Raw genomic sequence first — 17,500 nt, 5'->3', positions numbered from 1 at the left:
ATATGAGTGCGTGTACTACAAGCGCCTGAGTGCATAACAGCCTTGTGTCCATGTACTGTCTGTATGTGTTACTTCACTCTAGCTAGCAGCAACATTAAATGCCCTTGCACACGGGTTCTGAATTAACTGAATCAGTTTCCAACGCAGCCACAAACATGCAGGAATGGAACTGGGAAAAAAGATATAACAGTGATTTATGTCATCATCCGTTTCTTGTATAAGGGCCGTACCCCTGGCATCCCTATGTTGGACATGTAGGTGACATTTCTTAAAACAATGTCCTAGGCCAGAGGTTCCCAACCACAGGTACGCGGACCGGTGCCGTTCCACCGGTACATGAGAAGGTACTGCATTTCTACAAGAATCAATGTTTTATGGGCATGAATCACCAGGATCCTGGATGGTTTGATGCTAGGCTTAATATATTTTTGGAAATCTCTAAGGGACAAATGAATGGGTCTGGATCAATGGAACCAGAAATGGCAGCCACTGCTATGCCCTATAGGCAGGAAGATGGTTAGGTTTGACCAGGACATGGTAGGCAAGCAGCAGCTCTCTGCTTATTATGGAACTAACCTTCCATTCATCACAGATGACTGATAAACCCTTCTCCATTTATATGAAGTACAATTAGAGAAGGTACAAGGATCTGAATATTGTTTCACATATACTGCTCATTTATTGTCATATAAACTGCTATGGAACGAACCTATAACCTACCTTCCTACCTACCCACACCTATCTATCAATCACAAACTGCTATTCCCCCCCCCAGTGTGTATCTACAGTAATTTGACACCAATAAGAGACATAGACGGGGCGCCCGCTGGCCGAGTGGTCCACTCCAGGCGCATGCCACATATAGGCTCTGGCCTGACAGCGTGTCGTGTGTTCGAGTCCCGTTCATGGCGACCTTTGCTGCGTGTCTTTCCCCTTCTCTCTCTCCCTCTTTCCTGACTATTTTCACTTGAACTATCAATACAGGCAGAAAAGCCAAAAATAAGTCTTAATACAAGAAAGATAAGAGACATAGACCACCGCTGGGCTCCCTGCAGGTAAAGTCAATGTATCCACAATTCCACATCATCACTGCCAGCCAACAGAAACACTCTCTACCTCACCACCCCTCCTCTGCCTCTCTGTCGTTTATGTGGTGTTTCGGACCCGAAATAGCTGATTTGCAAGCTCACAATATGTAGCGGACGTAACGTGTTGTGAGCTTATATATTGGCTACTGTGATCTTGTGTATTGGCCATTTTAGGGTTAGTATATAAAATAGAGTTCATTCTGTCTCTCTCTCTCTCATTGTCATAATGTGAGTGTACTTATTTTGTGAATCAAAGATTACCGCTTTTCCCTTTGTGTTAACCTTTCTGTCAGTTTCATTCCTCTAACAATTTCTCTCTCTCGCTCTCTCTCTCTCTCTCTCTCCCTCTCTCTCTCTCCCTCTCTCTCTCTCCCTCTCTCTCCCTCCCTCCCTCTCCCTCTCCCTCCCTCCCTCCCTCCCTCGAAGTAATTAATCTTTCCCTCAGACCTTCTTGTCAGTCTGACTTAACCTACTTTCTCCTTCATTTTCTCCCTCTCTCTCTCTCTCTCACAGCCCCACCCCTCCTCGTCAAATCACTCCTTCTCCTCCGCTCGCCGGCTTAAGCCGTCACGACATCCCCTCCGTCCACTTGGAACAGTGTACGCGCAGACATGACTACCAGTTGGACTTCAGTGGATGACAAATTAGAAGAATCTCTGATTATTTAACAGCTAATTAAGTCCGCCCGCGTTAGGGATGATCTTCAATCATGAGAGTTACAGTTAATGACCTCACATGCAGCTCCTTTCCCTTGGGCGTACATGCATTGATGGGCAAACTTTCCTATAATAGCTCTCTGAGGCTTTAGATTTTTCATATTAAGTCACTTCAAAATTGGAATTTATTAGACAGTTTTTGTTTTTTTTTGATGTTCCCAAATCAAGGGTTGCAAACACTTAATCAAACTAATGGATTTAATTGACTATAAAGAATAGTCGATTATAACAAAACTAGAGCGGTGCCCATTGGGAACTTGGAACGATGCAAGTTGGAAATGCATGCCCCGCACCCACCCAGTTATTATGTCTGTCTCCCTCTATGCCCATATATGGAGATTTCTGTATCTGTCTCCCTGTGTCCCTTTATTCCTATATATGGAGTTCTGTGTCAGGCATGCCCAAATATGAAGTGTTGTGATGTCAGAACACGCCAGCTCCATATATGGAGATATAGGGGTGATCAGGTTCAGTGCCCGGGCAGAGGCCTTTGTGGCGGTTCTGGTCAACTGTGGGTCCAACGACTCGACACCGGGCACTGCACTCCCTGTGTAGAGTTACGTGGATTACAGAGGTACGTACACATTTGGTGCAGACTTGGTGCATTTATAGTTATAAGAAGATACTAGAGAGGTGCCCATGGAAGTTGGAGATCCATGCCCCACCCGGCTATGCAATAGCCTGTATCCCTTTTATGACCAGAAGATTTATATGTCCCTTTAACTCCTACAGTAAATGGAGTTCTGTGTCAGGCATGCCCAAATATGGAGTGGTGTGATGTCAACTCCATATATGGACCCTGAGGCCCTTTTTGAAACTAGCTCCTGGCCACTCGCCCTACACACTTCCACTCGGTTTGAGTATAGATATATAAATAATGGAGACGGCACCAGGATTCCCCTCCCATCCAGTGCCATCTCTATTATTTATATATATATCTATGCTCAAACCAAGTGGAAGTGTGTAGGGCGACTGGCAAGGAGCTAGTTTCAAAAAGGGGGTGACAGACAGACACTTTGGTGCATTTATAGATACAGTAGATAGATAGATAGATAACACGTGTTGTACATGTTGGTGTATTAGTACATTTGGTGTACATGTTGGTGTATTAGTACCTTTGTTGTACATGTTGTGTATTAGTACCTTTGGTGTACATGTTGGTGTATTAGTACCTTTGTTGTACATGTTGGTGGGCACCTGCACCACGCTGAGGCTCAGGTTGACTGACAGGTTGTTGAAGTGGTCGTTGGGTTGCAGGATGAACTCTCCTCCCAGATCCAGGTACCGATCCTCCTCATCCACCTCGTTGATTAGCACCGCGTTGAAGTACTCATACTGCAGAGGAGGAGGAGAGGAGAGGAGAGGAGAGGAGAGGAGAGGAGACAGGAAGAAAGAAATAAAGAAACTTTTACATTTCAAGGACCACCATAACTCTTACAAATGGAACCAAATGGACCCGTAGGGGTTACAGACCTGGTTGTAGGGGTCCATTTGGAGTCATTAATGAAAAGCAGTGAGTAATCGGAATGTAAAGAGGTAATTAATCATGAATGAACCAGAATCGTTAAAATCCTAAAAGATAATATTGTTTACTTTGCACCTACAAGACAATGGTGGGATAGCCCACGCCCCCCTCCCCCACCCCCCAATATCTGCATGTGTGTCTCACACAATCGCTCGATATTCGACAATCCACTGGAATTACGTTACGTCGATGTATCTGATGGGCGAATCGCGCTGAGTCACGCTATCCAAGGTATATCTGGCGTACTGCGCCGCTCAAAAACTGCAGAGTCAGCGAACACTTTTGCCTGCTGAGGTAACCTGAAACGCCTGGATCATCCCCCCAGAGGTGTGTGTTGTTGCTGGGAAAATGAGGGAGAACGCTGAGTGGACAGATCTGTCCCCATACCCTCCTCCTCCTCCTCCTCCTCCTCCGAACGGCTCGATGCTGGATGTGGCATTCTGCCTGCACTGTATTTTTAGTGCTGCGCATACTTGAGGGAAGGCTATTAATAAATCATACGGCCAAAGATAAATATAGAGCGAAAGGGCTCCTCGCTTCCCCATGGCTCCGGAGTCTGAGGCACGGCGGTTCGTGAACCCAATGAACACTTATAGACACTAGACGACGGAATGAGAAAATATTTCATATACTCAGACCAAACATAAGCATAATGAGTTATGAGCGTTATGAGAGAGTGTGAACTTGAGCCCGACTGGTGCCGGACCTTTGAGGAGTAAACGGTTTTATTTTTGACCAATGTTCTTGTCTCGTTGTAATAAGAAACTTTATCCCAAGAGGTCCCCCATCAATGCAGTGAAAAGGCAAACTTCACTGACAATTTAATAATGATAAATAACTTGAATAAAACTATTTCTAAATTTACCCAAGCATGATATGTGTCTGCATTATGTTCTCTAAAGAACTTTCATATCGGAGACTGATGTTTACTGTATGTACTGTAATAGGCCGATAATAGCTCATACATCTAGCGGTCCCTTTTACCACCACTGCCTGCAGAGGTAGTGGAACGTGTGCTCGGTCACATTAGGTATGCCCTGGCCTTTTGTCCCACGGAGATGCTCTGCCTCCCTCCCGTTCCGGTGAGGCAGCAGCATCCTTCTAAGTGCATCATCATCTTTGTCAAATCGGTGCCGTCGGCGCAGAAACCTCTTATCTCCATATTTTAACTTGTGATTTTTGGTTAAATGAACATCCTACTTGGTCACACTACGGCGTCACACAAAAGCCTCAAAGAAGCTGATCCGCAAGCTCGAGCTTTTGAGCTTGTAAATCTGCTACCACTGCTGTTATTTGAATCCTGCAAAAGTAACAGTTTAGGACATATGAGGTTTCCATGTTTTGGCAGGAAAGCAGGGTTTACCCTGTGGGAGCCCAGAGTGTGCAGCGTGGCAGAGGAACAGGTGCAGTGTGATGATTGAGCGTTCACACACTGGCCCCAAAAGTCTCGCCAGCTTAATGGAGCAGTAGTGGCACCGGTAGCCAACATGCAGATTTTTGTCCCCATTGTCTTTCCCTGCTGAACACGCTATTCCCGGGTTTTGTTTTATATGTTTTAGTCAACGTTTTTTGATAAATTTTAAGAGATACAAGGTTTCAGGCGGACAGCCGTAACACATTTAGATCACACTGAGAAAAACAAAATCAGTCACACTGGCTTCCTAGGGCTAGGGCTTCTGGGAATCTCACTGTATTGAGATTGCCTTTAAATTAATGATGACAAGTTCTGTCTTGCCTGTGAGAGATACTGCCCCATACCATACCAAGCTGCTGTGGCTGCGTATGGACCTTCCAGACGCAATATGTGTTTTTTTTGTTTTATAGTAAGGACATATTAGTTTTCTTTCCCCCTTATTACTGTGTGAGAGTGCAATCTTCCAATCCACTAAGCAACTCAAAGCAAGGGTAAATACCTTTTTGGAGGCGCTATCCACACGTTTAGCTGTGTTGCTCATTCCACAAATGCCTGATCCTTATACAATAGGCCTATACCCTTCAGACGTGCTCCGCATATTTTACGATCATCCTTTTCCACAAGGCACTTGCTTGCGTCTCTCTCGCCGTCATATTATTCAAAGTAATCCCATATTGGACTGTGTCTCTTTCTTCCAACTTTTGCCATTTTTCCAAGTAACGTGCAGTCAGTTTCAGGCATGGTGCAGAATGCAAAAAGCGAGAAATGAGGAAATTAATCAAATGAATGAAAAAGGTTTATAAATATCCGAAAGGCATATAAATGTTGACTAAGGGAATTCTGTCTATAATTTCAGTTAGTTTTGTGAACACACAATACAGTTTAAGTTTAGTTATCGTTTATTTATTTAAAAATGTGTTTGTTTTTTGTTTCAGTTAACTAAAATGTTTTTTTTTATTCTAGTTTTCCGAGTCATGGTAATGAAGGACCACTCCACACACCCTCCCTCCCTCTGAGTGGTGACCGAGTCATGGTCAGACACCTTCAAGACTTGGACTATTGCAATATGGAACCCTGAAACAGTGAATTTTCTTTTTCCCTTCGGTTCTAAATTTAGAGTAGCCAATGATCTTTTTTTCTTCTTCTTTTTCTTCCCAAGTTAATCGTTATGCCAATTAATTCCTCCAACGGCGTTTCACTGCTGTTGTACGATATACTTGGCTCAGCGGTCATTGAGGAACACCCACCGGGAGGACGTATTGTAGAGCCTTCGTCTTACTCTTCCCACTCAACGTTCCCCGCTGACAGGAGCCGCTCCAGCCCGTAAGGATACGTGCAGCGACAAGATTCAATTAATATCACATTCATGCCAATGCGCTACCCTCCCTTGAACATAATATGTATATTATAGCCAATTGTGACTCCAATTGAGATTCCCGGCCACATAGGGCCCTATTTTCACCAATGCCTTAACACTTATTCCTGAACTTCTTTGCCTTTTTTATATTTTGAAAATCATTTTTGAATAGGTCAAATAACCGATATAGAAGCTCACAATGTGTCAATGTAGATTGGCTAGTAATGGCTAGTAATGGTTTTTCAAATAGTAAAACAAAAAGGGCAAAAAAGTTTAGGGATAAGTGGTAAGGCACTGACGAAAACGGGGCCCATAGTACACTCCACCTTTCACGTCCCCATCCCCACCTTTCACGTCCCCATCCCCACTGGCGGTAACCTTCACCCGGCCTGAAATCCCTCCGGATACACTCCTCGGCTGCACCATCACCTGCTCAGCCCCGCTGCGAAGCACCGATAAAGCCATCAATTAGGCTAACGAACACACCTCCTATCGGTGCAATTAATCAGGCCTGATTAGGCGTATTAGCCCGTTATCGGGACGAACAAAACCGCCACTTCAAGGTGAAGGAGCGCACAGTGTTCCATCTTCCTCCCCATACCATACCCCTCGCGTTTTCACAACGTTCTTCCTACCCATGTTAGACACAAACTACTATTATTATTATATTATTACAATTATTATTACTACTTTCAATTCTCTCCTCTTTTCACCTGGACCGTTATGCTGCGAATCTTAAGTTTAGTTGAAGGTCACTCGAAACAACACAAAAATTCATCTTGCAAATGAGTATTGCTGACGTGGAGCAAAGTGCTGTGGAGGTTTTAACTTATTGTGGGTATGGGAGTGCATGCCAGAGGGTATGAGTGCCAGAGGACACAAGGGAATAAGACTGAATGCTCAATCACATTGGCTCCTGGCTCCCAAACTGGGGAGTATGGACTCACGCTTGCGCTGAGAACTGCAGACTCACTTCCAATTGTCCCGCTGCAGTCTGAAGACTCACCTCTTCAGACACTACCTCACCCCCTGACACTCCTTTCCTTGTATCCCTTCTTGTTTTTTATATTGATGCTAAAATTTTTATTATTATTTAATTTAGTTTTTTCTTCCAATGGTGCATTTATACAGTATTAGTACCTTTTATCCAAGGCGCTTTACAATGATTGTGCATTGCATTCACCCATTCGCACACGCATTCATACACCGATGGCAGAGGCTACATCTCATCAAATGGTGGTCCGTGGCTCAAATTCCAAATAAATAATGGACCTGGATGAAGAAGGTTGAAAATCAGGGGATGCCAGCTTCCTTCCACACAGCTGGAAATCAGAAGAGCTCGCAAGCTTATATGGAAGTCCATACGATGGACTGTTACAGATGCTAACAGGTGGTAGTTGTGGCTTCCTCGGTACAGAGCAATTAGCAGTACATTGCTAAAACAGCTACAAACCATTTTTATGAATGAGGACGAAGAAAAAGTAGACCAAAAAGGAAAGAAAACTAGTTGGAAAAGGCCAATAAATTAAAGTTAGAGGGGGGGAAAAAAATGGACATGAATGAGAATATTTAGTCAATTATAATGGTATCCAGGGTGTCTAGTGTGGGCTGACAGAGGTTGCTGGGACCTTTCAAGGTCTGCGCTCATTTGCTCAATCCATCCGTCTCCCCACCTGTCTCCCCGCCCGTCTCCCCGCCCGTCTCCCCGCCCGTCTCCCCGGCTGTCTGTCTGTCTCTTCACAGGGAGCCACTGCGTCTTTACCTTATTCCCCCCCAAGAGGGACATGAAGTCGAAAGACAGGCTTAATTAAAGCTGATTATCACCTTAACGAGCTCTCCAATTCTCTCTCTCAAACCAATAGTGAACTGTACAGTGTCAGAGACAGCACACACACACACACACACACACACACACACGCTACAATCAAAGCTAGTCACAAATTCAACAAAGGATCGGCTGCGAGTGTTTATTGTTCCCTTTTATCTTTCAACACCGCAGTTCTTTTTAATCATTCTTTCTCTTTTAATTTGAATCGTTTCAACCTTACCTTCATTTTCATTTACTTGTGATCCCTCCACTCCCCTACCCCCCGGCCAATCACAATGCCTCTTTCCGCTTCAGTCTGTGTGTTTCCTTAAAGCTTTTATTCAGCGGTGACCTGCTTCGACCCTTCCATCCCGTCTGCTTTGTGTTGCTAACCCCAACTGGTTGTCTAGGCTGTTGTTTACCTGCCTTACCAGCTCCGTCTCTGAAGGAAAGGCTATGAAGTAATTTGCTTTATATTTCTCCAAATATATATTACAAAAATCTGAGAATAAATTCCTTACCAATACATTTCTTCACAATGTGCCATAGTCATCATCACAAATATGATGACCTGGACAAGTGGTTATGTTTTTTTTCCATGCAAAACAAATGCTTGCAAATGCTGGTATAATGGAGTGACCGCTATTATGTTCTGCTCTTTCTTTCCTTTCAAAATAGATAAATAGTAAATACAGTATGCACATTGATGATGTTAGTTATCCAGTGTAATTTGAATTTACTTTAATACGTTTTTATTACACAAGTACTAACATTTTCTACTTAAGTAAAAGTATCAATACTATAAAGAAATACTCTGTTACAAAAGTATCTGCATCAAAATGTACTTAAAGTACCAAAAGTACTCATTATGCAATGTCGCACGTTTTAAAAATGTATACACATATTTTGAAAATAGCTAATCTACAAGTTTGTAAATCTGCCATTTTCAAATATACAGTATATAGATCTTAACTGGTTAATGTATAGTAAGGTCTACAGTATAGTAGTAAAATGTATCTACAACGTAATAACTACTCCAGGAATGTAAAAGTACCTCATAATTGTAGGCTACTTAGTTACTTTCCACCACTGATAGTGTCACAGCAAAGGCAATTTAAGGATGCCTCTGCACAGACACACATGCACATTCTTGAAAACATGCACATGGACACACACCAGAGAGTACTGTTTGTGATGTCCAAGCCAAGTCTCAAGTCGTTGGTCACAACTCAAGTCTCTCAAGGTTGTAATGATGATGATGCTGCTTGCCATCTGCTCTGCTTAGAACACAAGTCTGTACACCAATGTCTAAGGAAGCCATGTGCTGTACTGTGTAATCATCACTCTTGTATCTTTACACACTCACTTCACACATGTACGTCAGTACGGGTGTGAGTTTTCATTAATAGGTGCTGTCCCGTCCAAATAAACAATTAAAGTATAAAGTAAAGAGAGAGAGAGAGAGAGAGAGAGAGAGAGAGAGAGAGAGAGAGAGAGAGAGAGAGAGAGACAGAGACAGAGACAGAGAGAGAGACAGAGACAGAGACAGAGACAGAGAGAGGGAGAGAGAGAGAGAGAGAGAGAGAGAGAGAGAGACAGAGACAGAGAGAGGGAGAGAGAGAGAGAGAGAAATTGCTGAAAGCAGAGGAGTAAGTGAATGAACAAGCCTAATATGTTGCTGAACAAGCAACAGGTAAAACAAAATTGACATTTACAGTATTGAATTTGTTAATTGACTATCTAAATTCACAGTGCGTGGTGCGATTGAAGCTGCCAGTCTGCAATTGTCGTGTACGTGCTGATGTGTATGTGTGTGTGTGTGTTTCTGTCGTTTAGATTAGGTTTCTTTTCCTTTTCAACAATGCTAATGTTATTTAGATAGCATGTTTAAACAGATGCTTCGTTGTCTTCTTGGTGCAGCTAGTTCCTTTGAGGCATTAAATAAATTGTTATCATGCACACTCTACTGATGTGACTATTTACCCTGTTTGTTTGCTAGAGTTCATGCTTAGTCTGCTTGCTCTGATCTCAAACTGGATAAGAGGTTCTGCTAAACAACAAAAATTGTATAATTGAAATAGCGTGCGTGCGTGTCCATGTGCACACATGCAAATGTACATGGGGGGGGTACAGGCGTACAGCCATATTACACCAGCCAGGTAATGCATGCATTAGTGTTATACGCGTGCCTGCAGACTTGAAAGATGTGTGTGTGTGTGTGTGTGTGTGTGTGTGTGTGTGTGTGTGTGTGTGTGTGTGTGTGTGTGTGTGTGTGTGCGTGGCGAGCGAGCGCTGCATCCACGGCTTGCACGCGCCCGCCAGTCCAATTATGCCATTCCAACAGCAGAAAACCTGACTAGGCAATGTAAAGGATTTCCCCCGTGGCACTTAATGCAGCGCCCGAACACAGTGTTAACAACCCACTCTGTTAGTGCAGCCACGCATCACACACTGAGAGGTTACATATGTACTGCCATCACCCACCCACACACCCACGCAGCCATGCACGCGCACTCACGCACACGCACACACACACACACACACACGCACGTGCCCACACATGCACACACACACACACACACACAATTCAAGCAGTTTACCACACGCGTGCGGGCTGAGCGAGAGGTAGATGAGCCAAGAAGAGGGATGGTGAATTAAACAGGGGAACAGTGTTGATTTTGTCGACTACGATTTTGTCGAAGTATGACAATTGTTTTTTTTAAATAAACTAAGCTGTGTTGACTAAGACTAAATAAATATATATTGACAATTTCGTCAACAAATACAAAATAGACTAAAATGCCAGGGATGGACTAGTGGAGAAGAGATCCAGTAGACCTAAAAGGCAAGGCATTTTATGTTTGGTTGTTGGGTGTTGCACTCAGAAAATAGCAAATCTACAAGCAAAGATTGTATGTATTTGGCTGCCGACCCCATCTCAAAATGTGTTGTTCCAAGGACCCCCCCAGAAGCAAAGATTTTAGTTAAAAATATATTCAAATGTTTGCAAAAAATAGCAGATATACAAACTCGTAGCGCAGCACAGAGTGACACGCTACAAGCTTGTAGTAGTCATAAAATCATGCTTAATACGGACTACAGTATAAGCAAGATTTACAGTAAGCAAGGACAACACAATGTAGTCAGTCATCTAGGATCATAAGTAAACCAAGAACATATCAGTCTTACAGTAGAATATTCAAAGAAAATCTAAAATCTGTACATTATTAAAACTATAATAATAGTAATAGTAATAATGATGTGGAATCTGTCTACATAACATGCTATTTAAATTACAGTTAAGCCTTTGCATATAGGCCTGCAAGGTTGTGGAGGTTAGGGCAAGTGCAGTGCTATGGGCTAAGGTGGAGTCTGAAGAGGTGAAGAGGTGCCTTTCAGATTACGGCAGAAGATTGGGAGTGAGTCTGCCGTTCTAATTGCAATGGAGAGTTAATTTTATGGTTTGGGAGCCAGAAGGGACACACACACACACACACACGCGTACGTACACACGAATGCACGGACACACACACACGCAGGCAAGCCAGAAGGGTCGGACACGTGCACACATGCACGCACGCACACACTCACAAACACACACTCTACAGGGGCAGGGGGTGGGATAGAGAGAGAGACAAAGACAGACAGACAGACAGACAGACAGACAGACAGACAGACAGACAGACAGACAGACAGACAGACAAAAAAATGTATGCAGAAAGTTAACCGTGACACACCAGCCTCTGGCATTCACTTTTAACTCCCTCTCCTTCCTTCATGGTTGAGGAAAGGAGCGAGTTTCTATTCTCACAGTGTGGAGAATGGCCCTGACTACACAACTAGGGGACAGTCTCTGTTCTCACAGTGTGGAGAATGGCCCTGGCTACACAACCAGGGGACAGTTTCTATTCTCACAGTGTGGAGAATGGCCCACAACACAACCAGGGGACAGTCTCTGTTCTCACAGTGTGGAGAATGGCCCACAACACAACCAGGGGACAGTCTCTATTCTCACAGTGTGGAGAATGGCCCACAACACAACCAGGGGACAGTCTCTGTTCTCACAGTGTGGAGAATGGCCCACAATACAACCAGGGGACAGTCTCTGTTCTCACAGTGTGGAGATTAGCACACAACACAACCAGGGGACAGTCTCTATTCTCACAGTGTGGAGAATGGCCCTGGCTACACAACCATCATTTTTTGGGGGCGGACGTTGTAGGATTTTGGCCGAAGTATCGCTCAAGACGCTTGCCAAATCTGTTTACAATTCTCCGTGTTGTGATTGGTCGTATCCGGGGGAATTACATCTGACGGATGTTCCGAACCGACACTTCCGCCGATAACATCTCTGCCTTAGGTTGTGACCAGGCTTTTCTCTTCGCAGATGAGTAAGGCTGGGACCGAGGCAACACAACCAGCGGACAGTTTATATTCCCACAGTGTGGAGAAGGGCCCTGGCAACACAACCCGGGACAGTTTCTGTCTCTGTCATTACAATGTGTCGCATTGCGACATTGTGAGCTTGTAGATCGGCTATTTTCAAATGGCCAAAATAAATATAGGGCTGAAGTGTGTAATGTATGTCTTGTAAAAAATAATCAAAATCTTCAAAGTAACTAGGCCTAGTAACTAAAGTTTTCAAATAAATGTAGTGGAGTAAAAGTACAATATTTGCCTCTGAGATGTAGTGAAGTCGAAGTAAAAGTAAAAATACATCGAAATTGTACTATACTTAAGTAAATGTACTGGAGTGAGACGGGATGAAAGCAGCGTACTGCACCCTTAATTGGACTTGACATTGTACACATTCATGTTGGATGTAAATGACACGTCACGTGGGCCTTTACACCCAGGGGCCGTATAGTGAGGAGGGATTGGAAGCAGGCAATCCTTTACTGCACGCTTTAAAAAAAAATTGCAAACGAAAATAAAAGCCTGCATGCACGGGTACCGAGGCTATACCGCGGCGCGGTCGACTGTCATCATCCACTCTGAATGCACGTACGCCAGCGACATAACGTAATGTAGACGAGTCTGTCTGTGGAAGGACTGTACTGGGAGAACTGACTGCTGGACCAACAGTCTGAGGAGGGGACGCAACCTCAAAGAGGCTGTTTATTTAATGTTTCTGCATTACAGGTGCACCGTACCATTATGTCGGAATTACAGTTGGAAGAAAAAACGGGACGGGTGGGTCGTCCTGTGCGTGTGTGTGTGTGTGTGTGTGTGTGTGTGTGGGCTCCCCTAGAGTTAGTGTCGAAGTGTCCTTAACACTAGCATGTCTGAACTCAACTCACTTACTACTCTGACGGCTAATGGTCAGGATGACCGTGGTTTTCGTGCAATTCCATTGGCCACTCTCTCCCTGCATCTCTTCTAATGCTCTTCACACCTCTCCCACCCGCAGCGGAGGTTGATGACTTGCCATTGTCTTCTAAATGTCACATTCCAGCTAATTCAAGGCAGCGTTTCAACTCGACAGGACAACTCGACTTGTTTTTTATTTTTCATTTCAGTTTACCAAAATATAATTATAGTGACGTGTGAGCGCTATATTGAATACCCTTGCGCAGCACGAGGTAATTAACGCCAACTGCCTGCAAATTATTTGGTCTTTGACTGTGTGATTAACGGATTATATATATAAATCATTTTAGACCAAATAACAAATACAATACTGGCCGTTGGGGTGCTTTAGCTCGGTCAGGAGGTAACAAGGGGTCGGGTGCATCCAACACAGGTTTGGGAGCGGATAAAACACTGTCCGACTTTGTATTGAGCCAATAAAATACCACACGTTATTGTAGCAGAGCCAGGCACAATTGCTCAGTCAGACGAAATACGACATTAGAGCTATATATTGTCATTTTTATATAGAGGGGGAAACATTATAGGCTACATGTGTATGGGTAAAGGGCCGGGCGCATCGATGTAATTAATATATATTTGATAGATTCTGCCAGCTCCAGAGGTCCACATTTCAGCCGCAGCAGCTTTATATACCATAGGATAGGTCAAGTCAAAGAAGGACGGACAGAACCGTTATCTTTTGACTGACAAAGAGCTGGCGATATTTATATGCCAGAATAGGCTGTGGAACAATCCACAGCAGCAGGCTATAATGCCGGTTTTAGCGTGCCCTCCGAATTTCCGAACCATCAGGATACTTGATTTATTTTTTATCATTACCACCAGACATTGTTATTTCTGCAAACAGCATATAACAAATATAACCTATAAAACAACATTTAATCTACATGTTGATTTGAGTACATTTGTAATGTAAGTTTGCCTACATGTGGAAGTAGTTGGAATGCAAATGATTCATTAGCTTGAACAATGCCTGTCTCCAGCCGGGAGGGAGGTATGAACTTCACTGCTTGCGGGGGGGAATGTAATGCACAATCTATGTAAAGCGCTTTGAATAAAAGCTCTATATAAATGCACCATTCACCATTTATTTGACAGGCAAGGCCATTACTAAAATGAATCCTATATGAAAATTGCCTAGAGGGTGCATGGGTGGGTTGGGACCAATTTGGTCCCATTTGTACACTCTCAGAGGTACACACCCGTACAGGCCCATTTGGAACCCACTCAAGGACACTTTGAGACCCACTGGTGTAGTAGTGTTTCCAGTGAACCAATGTGCACAATAGCAGCACCCTGACTCCGTTTGACGAGAATGAAACAGAGCCTTCATTAGTATCATTAACACGGACTCTGTTTGACCAGAAGGGAATTGGAACAGAGCCTTAATTTATATCATCCGTACAACATTGGTCCATGTGTTGATGTAACATACATGCTGTGCTACTTTCAAAACAACAATGGCTGCCCTCGACGCAACAAGTTTAAAAGTTTCCACAGAAATGATAACAGCTCTAAGTGCAGTTATTTCAGATATAGATAGACTCAGACATATTTACGACATAGCTCACTCATGTAGAAAGTAGAAACTAAACAGACCTTGGTGTTCTTAGCGTGGTATCTTTCAAGCACTAGCACTGTAACGACGTCAGCTGTTTGTTACGCCGATTGGCTAGATGAGTTTGTCTGTCACGGCAACTACTTGCGGCCACTTTTCAAGCTGCCTATGGGACGAAGTCCAGAGTGACACCGGGGAGGGAGCATAAGTGAATCCATGCGTATCAGTATGGCCAAAGCCATGCAGGCTACAACCTTGGACCCCTGAACCGTGTTCCAGGAAAACTGTCACACCAACAATACTAAATTGCATGTGGGGAAACATTGTCTAAAATCTATGGTACATTTTTGCTCTGGTCCACCACTCCAGTGGGAAGAATTGATCAAACTGTTCATTTCGAAGATTTGATCTATAGATCAAAGCTTGGATTGCTGATCCAATCGGATATCACAGTATGATCCCAATCCTGTTTTCATGGTTTTGAACTATACCTTTAAATCTGATCCGCTTGGATAGGGATTAACATGTTTTGAACCCTTGGGGTAAATAAATATCATATACCTCAGTCATTTTGGGGTACCACCCAACAACACCTACACGGCTGTTTCCTCAGCACTAGAGAGAGGAGCTAAAAAAAAATCCTGCCTCAGACTCCATTTTCAGAAACGTCGGTCAGGGATCTGTGATTGGCTGGTGGTCTCTCCCCACCAGCCAATCCCAGGGATTTAATTGGCTGCAGAGTGCAGAGAGAGAGAGAGAGAGAGAGAGGGAGGGCAGCAGGGGGTACTGCTCTGTGCCCCCCCCCAATTTACATGAGCATTGTGGGTACAAACAAGAGAGAGAGGGGGGGAGCGGGGGGGGGAATCCTTAACAGATTACCATGCCAATTTCACATAGGAGCAAAGGCTCTCTGGAAAAGACAGATAAGGAACATTCCTATCAAACTACAGTAGCTGCCAGCCAAAATATGCATCCACCATAGCCGAAAAACACACAAACAACAGTTTATAATGAAACCAAACAGCGGCAAGAGAAGTATCTTCACCGCCCTACAGTGTGTGGATGGAAGTATTTTTAGGGATAATTACCGTCTATTCACCGAATAGGAAAACGCAATCACAGAATGAAGCCACCACCGGTGTGGTGCAAGCCGGTGCATGCACTTGCGTGAGCACACACACACTCACATACAGACAGACACATGTACACACACAACATGCACGCACACAAACACCCCAACACCTATATGCAGATCAGTGTAAACAGGGAGAAAACCAAGCAAGCACAAGCTTTGTGGATGGTATAGCCCATTATCACATTTTAAATTAATGTTTAACACACGATTATAGTCTTAATCAGGTGGTCTTCGTAACAGGTTACCCTGTTAACGAGAACAGCTTGCACAAGGTGTAAGTTTTAACCTGAATTGAGTCATATGTCATGTGTTTATAAAAATGGGCCACAATTAAAGCCCTGCAATGTTGTGCTGTCTATTATGTTATGGTCTCATCCTCATTCTCTGTGTGTATGTTTTCCAGGACTCAGTGCAGTGGTGGTTGTGATAGGAAAGCATCAGCAAGAATGAATGGGAAGGTGTACAAGGCGGTGGTGAGACCAGATATGTTGTATGGTTTAGAGACAGTGGTGGTTTAGAGACGGTGGCGAGACCAGATATGTTGTATGGTTTAGAGACAGTGGTGGTTTAGAGACGGTGGCGAGACCAGCTATGTTGTATGGTTTAGAGACAGGAAGCAGAGCTGGAGGTAGCATGCAGAGACTGCAATGTTGAGGTTTTCTCTGGGAGACAGTGACAAGAAGGGATAGGATCAGGAACGAGTACATGAGAGGGACAGTGCATGTCAGATGTTTTGGAGATAAAGCCAGAGAGGCCAGACTGAGATGGTTTGGACACCTACAGAGGAGGGATAGTGAATATCTGTAGAAGGATGTTGAGGTTGGAACTGCCAGGCAGGAGGCCTACAGGAAGACCAAAGAGAAGATTTATGGATGTAGTGAAAGAGGATGTGAAGTTGTGAACTTAGTTCAGAGAGTAGTTGTGAGAGAAGAGGATGCAGAGGACAGGGTGAGATGGAGGCAGATGATTCACTGTGGCGACCCTGAAGGAAAAGCCGAAAAGAAGAAGAGTGCAGTAGTGGTTTTTGAATTCCGGATTTATACTTGTAACAGAGTATGTTCTATGTTGCAGTATCGATATTATTCCACCACAGCTTTTTCCCATCGCTGTCGCCATCAGCCCGGTGGCCTCCGAAACATCAGCCCAGTGGCCTCTGAAACATCAGCCCTGTGGCCTGCCAGTGTCATTAAGGCTGAAACAACAGCCCTGTGGCCTCCCAGTGTCATTAAGGCTGAAACATCAGCCCTGTGGCCTCCAGTGTCATTAAGGCTGAAACATCAGCCCTGTGGCCTGCCAGTGTCATTAAGGCTGAAACATCAGCCCTGTGGCCTCCAGTGTCATTAGGCTGAAACATCAGCCCTGTGGCCTGCCAGTGTCATTAAGGCTGAAACATCAGCCCTGTGGCCTCCCAGTGTCATTAAGGCTGAAACAACAGCCCTGTGGCCTCCAGTGTCATTAAGGCTGAAACATCAGCCCTGTGGCCTCCCAGTGTCATTAAGGCTGAAACAACAGGAAAGTCACTTCACT

General features: G+C 44.1%; 1 protein-coding gene across 1 annotated transcript in view; it reads right to left on the bottom strand.

Moving 5' to 3' along the window:
- The window catches only part of cacna2d3a (calcium channel, voltage-dependent, alpha 2/delta subunit 3a), a gene marked incomplete at both ends in the record, with an annotated part of 220,647 nt that overhangs the window by 140,849 nt on the left and 62,298 nt on the right, over positions 1 to 17,500 (bottom strand). Inside the window, one exon of the mRNA XM_080764041.1 lies at positions 2,977 to 3,139. Within this exon, the coding sequence (XP_080620167.1) occupies positions 2,977 to 3,139 (163 nt within the window). The remainder of the gene's footprint in view (positions 1 to 2,976; positions 3,140 to 17,500) is intronic.

The sequence above is a fragment of the Protomyctophum bolini genome, assembly GCF_963924005.1.
Source record: "Protomyctophum bolini genome assembly, chromosome: 5".
In the NCBI taxonomy this organism is placed as follows: Eukaryota; Metazoa; Chordata; class Actinopteri; order Myctophiformes; family Myctophidae; genus Protomyctophum; species Protomyctophum bolini.
The sequence above is the reverse complement of the archived record's forward strand: the minus strand, read 5'-3'. Positions and strand labels throughout refer to the sequence as shown.